Source organism: Chlorocebus sabaeus, chromosome 8 (assembly GCF_047675955.1).
Source record: "Chlorocebus sabaeus isolate Y175 chromosome 8, mChlSab1.0.hap1, whole genome shotgun sequence".
Taxonomy (NCBI): Eukaryota; Metazoa; Chordata; class Mammalia; order Primates; family Cercopithecidae; genus Chlorocebus; species Chlorocebus sabaeus.
The window spans coordinates 97,563,869-97,569,868 of record NC_132911.1 but is presented as its reverse complement, the minus strand read 5'-3'; the positions used below and the strand labels follow the sequence as shown (position 1 = coordinate 97,569,868).

General features: G+C 37.0%; 1 protein-coding gene across 2 annotated transcripts in view; it reads right to left on the bottom strand.

The window, feature by feature from the left end:
• Positions 1-2,817: 2,817 nt before the first annotated feature.
• TMEM67 (transmembrane protein 67) overlaps positions 2,818-6,000 on the bottom strand; it is a 65,322-nt gene continuing 62,139 nt past the window's right edge. The window contains exons 27-28 of one of the 2 annotated variants that reach the window (XM_008001088.3): positions 5,051-5,193; positions 2,818-4,103 (exon numbers count right to left, since the gene is read on the bottom strand). In XM_008001088.3, coding sequence (XP_007999279.1) covers positions 4,023-4,103; positions 5,051-5,193 — 224 coding nt within the window. In that variant the 3' untranslated portion in view covers positions 2,818-4,022. Of the gene's footprint in view, positions 4,104-5,050; positions 5,194-6,000 lie in introns of those variants that run through there. The other variant, XR_012093727.1, reaches the window with a different exon arrangement.

Sequence of the window (6,000 nt, the reverse complement as noted above, 5' to 3'; positions counted from 1 at the left end):
AGGCGGAAGCACCAGGAGCCAGGGGAGAGCCTGGGCGCTTACTGGAGTTTCCGAGGAAATGGTAAGGCAGGGCGGGGTCAACAGTTTGGGATTGACTCGTTGGAATAATTTCAGTGTGCTGTAAACTACAGAGGTAGTCCCTAGTTGCCTGTTACCTGGCCCTGGGATGATTTAAGAGGAACATTGCCTCCTGGGGTTTCAGGGCCACAGAGGAGGTGTGGCTCAGGGCTATAGTTCGTAAATCATAGGTATGCTCCCACCTGAGTCCTTTGCTGTCTAGAAGAATTGGGGAGCCCCAGGAGGGGCAATCACCCCCTAGAAGGGAAGTTTCTTTTTTTTTTTTTTTTTTTTTTTTTGAGACGGAGTCTCGCTTTTTCGCCCAGGCTGGAGTGCAGTGGCCGGATCTCAGCTCACTGCAAGCTCCGCCTCCCGGGTTCACGCCATTCTCCTGCCTCAGCCTCCCGAGTAGCTGGGACCACAGGCGCCGCCACCTCGCCCGGCTAGTTTTTTGTATTTTTTAGTAGAGACGGGGTTTCACCATATTAGCCAGGATGGTCTCGATCTCCTGACCTCGTGATCCACCCGTCTCGGCCTCCCAAAGTGCTGGGATTACAGGCTTGAGCCACCGCGCCCGGCGGGAAGTTTCTTAAAATGACAAAACATCTTACACAATTTAAAAAATATAAGTAGTACATGTACTCTGTATTCAAACTGTCCGTAGTGCCCCAAACTGCCATGTGCTGCTTTGTCTCTGAGCACATACTGTTCCATGCTTTGGTTACATCTGTTTTTTTTTGTTTGTTTGTTTGCTTATCTTAAAATCTTAGATCAAATCTGCTTCTCTGAGGTCAAAGCCCTGATGACCCAGAAGTACAGTTAAGAGCTTTCCTTACATCACACCCCGGGACTGCAGCATGTTTCATATTGCTGTCATTATTGGTTAATTTACCTGTTTCTCCTACTAATTATAAGACCCTTCTGAGGTGCTGGGAGTGGGAAAAGGTAGAAACATTGTTGGAATGAATGAGCAAATGAAAAAACCTCTCCCTCCCAGAGACAATACTACACTCTTCCTGTTCTCTCCACCCTCTGTCATGAACTGTGTCTCCCACAGGGGTGTTTTCTCCTTTTATGTTTTACGTGTATCGCTGACTTCTATCTGGGCCTCTTCCTGGTGGAGCTGGGGGTGGCTGAGGAAGAAGGTGGGCTCAGAATTTTCATTGGTCAGTTATTGAGATCAGTAATCTGAGTTTTAATATCATATTATTAATTTATTAGCAATATAAAAATATACTTTGGGGCAGATATTTTAAACTAAAAATAAAAATTCCAGCATTCGTATTTACTCAACGTTAACATCACATTTTAAGAAACTAATTCTGGCCAGGTGTAGTGGCTCACACCTGTAATCCCAGCACTTTTGGAGGCCGAGGTGGGTGAATCTCTTGATCAGGAGTTCAAAACCAGCCTGGGCAGCATGGTGAACCCTTGTCTCTACAAAAAATCCACAAAAAATTAGCTGGGTGTGGTGGCACATACCTGTTGTTCCAGCTACTTGGGAGGCTGAGGTGGAGGACTGCTTGAGCCTAGGAGGCGGAGGTTACAGTGGGCTAAAATCATGCCACTGCATTCCAACCTGGGTGACAAGAGGGAGACCCCATCTCTCTCTCTCTCACACACACACACATGAAACTAAGCCTTACAATAAGTGGTAAGCAAAAAATACTATTTTCATTGTAGAGATGTAGAATGAAGCTCAATGATGGCAAATTACTTTGTTCAAGATACCAAAGTTTGTAAGTGACGGGCAAAATTCTAATTTGAATCCAGATTCTGTTGCTAAATATGGAGGATTTTCCATTAAGCCGCACTGCTCACTGCTCCTTGACTTACATTTGTTTCCCCTCAGCTTTTATTTGCCACTATTTACAAAAAAGATACATGCTTCACGCTTGCAAGCGCTGAGTTAATGATCATTTTGAATGTTCCTCAATGTAGGTAATCAGCAAAGCCTTCTGAAAAGGCAGTTAGGACAGCAATGCCAGAGAAGCAAGCATTTACAAATCTCCCATAACAGAGACACTGGTCTACAGAAGTATTTTAGGGCCCTGTACATTTCTAAGGAGCACACGAAGTACACAACAGCTTATAAAGAACCTCTCTAGGTTTTGTTTCATTATGAAATGATGAAGAGACATCAAATGTTTCTAGAAAATCAGTAAAATCAGGGATATAAGATTCAAAGTACAGTGATTGGGTACTACAGAAATAGACAAAGGGTAATGAATCTAGTGAATAATTATGCACATGATCAGGAAATGTAAATTGTGACAATGTGAACAAAGGAGTCGACAGTGTATGAAAATCTGAACACATTTTTATGCATCTAACCAAAATAAAAATATCATACAAAATTAATTTAGAATGATTTTAAATGTTTTCTCTGTTTTAATTTATCAGCAAGTAAGCCAATTGATCCTTTATTGTGAAATTTAATACTTAGAAACATTTGCACTAAAATTAACTTCTTCTATGTTGAATGATGGTTGAATTTCTTTCATATGCTTCTGACTGAGTGGTTTTAAAAATCCATGCCGGTACATGTATTTATCTCTGTAGCTTTTATAAAGGCATTCCTGTACTGTGATCCTTCAGAAACTGCACTTTCAAAGACTTCCTTTTCAGTCATTTTCAAGATTCAGGGAAATGTAAAAGATTCAACTTTGGCAATGGCTGGGACCTCTGCCCCAATAATGCTATATTCCTAAATGCTACTCCGTGAGATATACATTAATGAAATAGAAAACAGAAACACCAAATGTTTTAGTATATATTTTCAACTGAGAAAATATAAACAATATTTATACAGTATTCCATTTTAAGTATTTACACAGCATTAACATAGAAAGCAGTGAGAAACATGATACATTTACAGTTTTTTGTTTTTGTTTTTTTCCGAGACAGGGTCTTGTTCCGTCATCCAGGCTGTAGTGCAGTGGTGCTATCTGGCTCACTGCAGCCTCCACCTCCTGGTTTCAAGCAATTCTTGTTCCTCAGCCTCCCAAGTAGCTGGGATTACAGGCCACCACATCCAACTAATTTTTGTATTTTTTGTAGATATGGGGTTTTGCCATGTTGGCCAGGCTGGTCTTGAACTCCTGACTTGAAGTGATCCACCCGCCTTGGCCTTCCAAAGTGTTGGGATTACAGGCGTGAGCCACAGCACCCAGCCTTACTGTTTGCTATTTACAATCTTTAAACATAATTGAAAAGCAAAACTTTGGAAGATAACTCTTAAAATATTAAGTAATTAAAATATATAAAAAATGATATTGGGAAAAATGTCACATATAATAACTTAATAAATGTAAACTATATTAGAAATGCAAATATATTGCATGGAAAGAGCATACTGACCTAATACAGGTATACAAAGGAATGAAAAGATATCATTTCATGAGATGCATATCAATCCAACAGTGAATTAATCCACTGCTAACTAGGGTAAGCAATTAGAATAAGGCAAATTGAATCAGCAATAATACAATTTAAAATTTCTAAGTAAACTTGAAAATATCTTTCAACATTTATTTAACCACAAGCACACAAAACATGAAAATATCAAACTGAAAACTAGTCTTAAACTTGGAATCAAATTACTTTGTCAATGTGAGAAAATTCAGGCAGCTGTCAGTTTATAAAATAATCCACAGAGAAAATTGATGGGGACTGTTTTAATTATCATTAAAAAGTATTATGCTGAAAGCAACATTTAGATTTTTTTTGGCCTCACTGTCAGTGTTAATTTATTATTTACTGCATTAAATACCACACACAATGGGAAAACAGTATTTTCTGTTTTATCACATTATATATTCCAAGTTATAAAAATAAATCTTTCTGCAAATAAAAAACAAAAACAGAATAGTTTGCATTAAAAGTTTTTAAAATATGGCAAACTAACCTGATATCATGACATTTTTTTGGCCATGATTATACTGAGTCTTTATTTATTCAGGAAGTTAAATCAAAAATCTTTGATCCACCAATGTTTTGGACACCAAATTCTTTTGTCCTACTGTATTACGGATATATCTAAAAATCTGGAAAATTAAAATAATTCAGAATGAAAAGAAATATAAACAAAATTAAATATGCACATCAGTTAAAACATCTAGATTAAATTAGCTAATTCTCTCAACTATTTTCATGTATCAGGCATCTGAATCCCATGGTGATACACAAAATTATTTCAAGATGATAATTTTGTTCATAGTTTCAAAGCAATGTATGTTCCCATTTAGAGTAAATTCTTATGAATTAATAATACAAATTCTCTCATGTTCACAGGGATACATTTTAAAATATTTAGAAAGGCAACTTTCTTCTAAGTCTAAAACTAAGGAAACATCAAAAGAATCTACTCGCTAGGGATAGAATTTCTGCACAATTCTAGATCACTGTCAAGGACTAATAAATTGCATCTTACTCATATATACTTCTTTGACATAGTGGAGAATATTTAGTTGATAATAACACCATTTCAAGAACAGATTTCCCATTTCTTGAAATCTCTATTTCAGGGTCCACACTCATACACAAAGTTGCTTTTCATCTACACTGGCAGACGAGGTGTCAAAGCTGCAGGCTAAAGGGGGCTTCCCTTTGGTGCTGAGCCCTGAGCTAGCTCTCCAGTGCCTGTTTTTTTGTTACTTAACATCTAGTGGAGAGGGTGGATGGGACTCTAATTACTGTTCACTTGTAGCATCTAGGAGACTAGTAGTTAAATGTCTTCCTATAGGATTCCTCTTCCATGTATAATCAAGCAACTGATGCCCTCCACTAGACCTCAGTATTTCATTGACCCTAAAGGACAGAGTACAGTTGGTTGAAATGTTATTCCTCCTTTTGGTGGGGTTAGTCATATTCTAAACCTTTACAAAATTGTAGTAAAAGTAGACATTGTTACTCTCTGCTATGAAAATATCTACTTCTAAAATATTTCTCTCAAGAAAATGAAGGGAAATGTAGAAAAATGTTTAAAATTTACCTCTTGTTGTAGATATGTAAGGAAGGATGCTAAAATAAAATTTTGGCAAGCCAAATCCACAACACAGAAGAACAGCAGATCAAAAATAAGAAGGGTAGCTTCATTTCCATAATACAGGACACTGCTGAAAGAATAACCTTCATCTATTAAAAAAGTTTAGAAAATATAAATTAGAAATTTAAAAAAGGAACAAGTCTGTGATAAATTTCTGGTGACAAAATCTGGATATTTAAAAATAGCACATTAGAAACATACTATATACAATAATTCATGGCTTACACAAAAATAAACAAAATAATTAAATTAAAAATAAACAAAAATTTTAAGATTTGCTCATCTAAAAGAGGTTAGTTAAAAAACTCATAACACCTCCTATAAAGCAGTTCTAACATTAGGACCAATGGTTGGTAACTGCTAGTAGTGTAAGTTTCAAAGACCAGTTAATAAATAGCCTTTCTCAAAAAAAAAAAAAAAAGAAAAAAAGAAAAGTAAAAAAAAATAAAATAAAAAATAAATAGCCTTTCTCTATTTCTTTATGTAACTCAAAGCTAAATTAATCTTACAAACATTCCCAAAGATAGAGTATATTAGAGAAAAAACCCAGCAAGGCACAGAATAGTACACAGTGTTCAAGAGTTCAATAATTTATTTTAAATAGTCCCCTTAAGGTTTTGCTCTAAGTTCTCTTCTCACTCCACCAGCGGGGGTTCATCCTTATTGGGATGTGAACACCCTTTTAAAAAGATTATGATGAGGCCGGGCACAGTGTCTCATGCCTGTAATTCCAGCACTCTGGGAGGCTGAGGCAGTAGGACTGCTTGAGGCCAGGAGTTCAAGACCAGCCTAGGCAACATAGCGAGACTCCATCTCTACCAAAAAAAAAGAAAAAGGATCTGGTGGTGCACACTTGTAGTCTTAGCTATTTGGGAGACTGAGATGGGAGGAGTGCA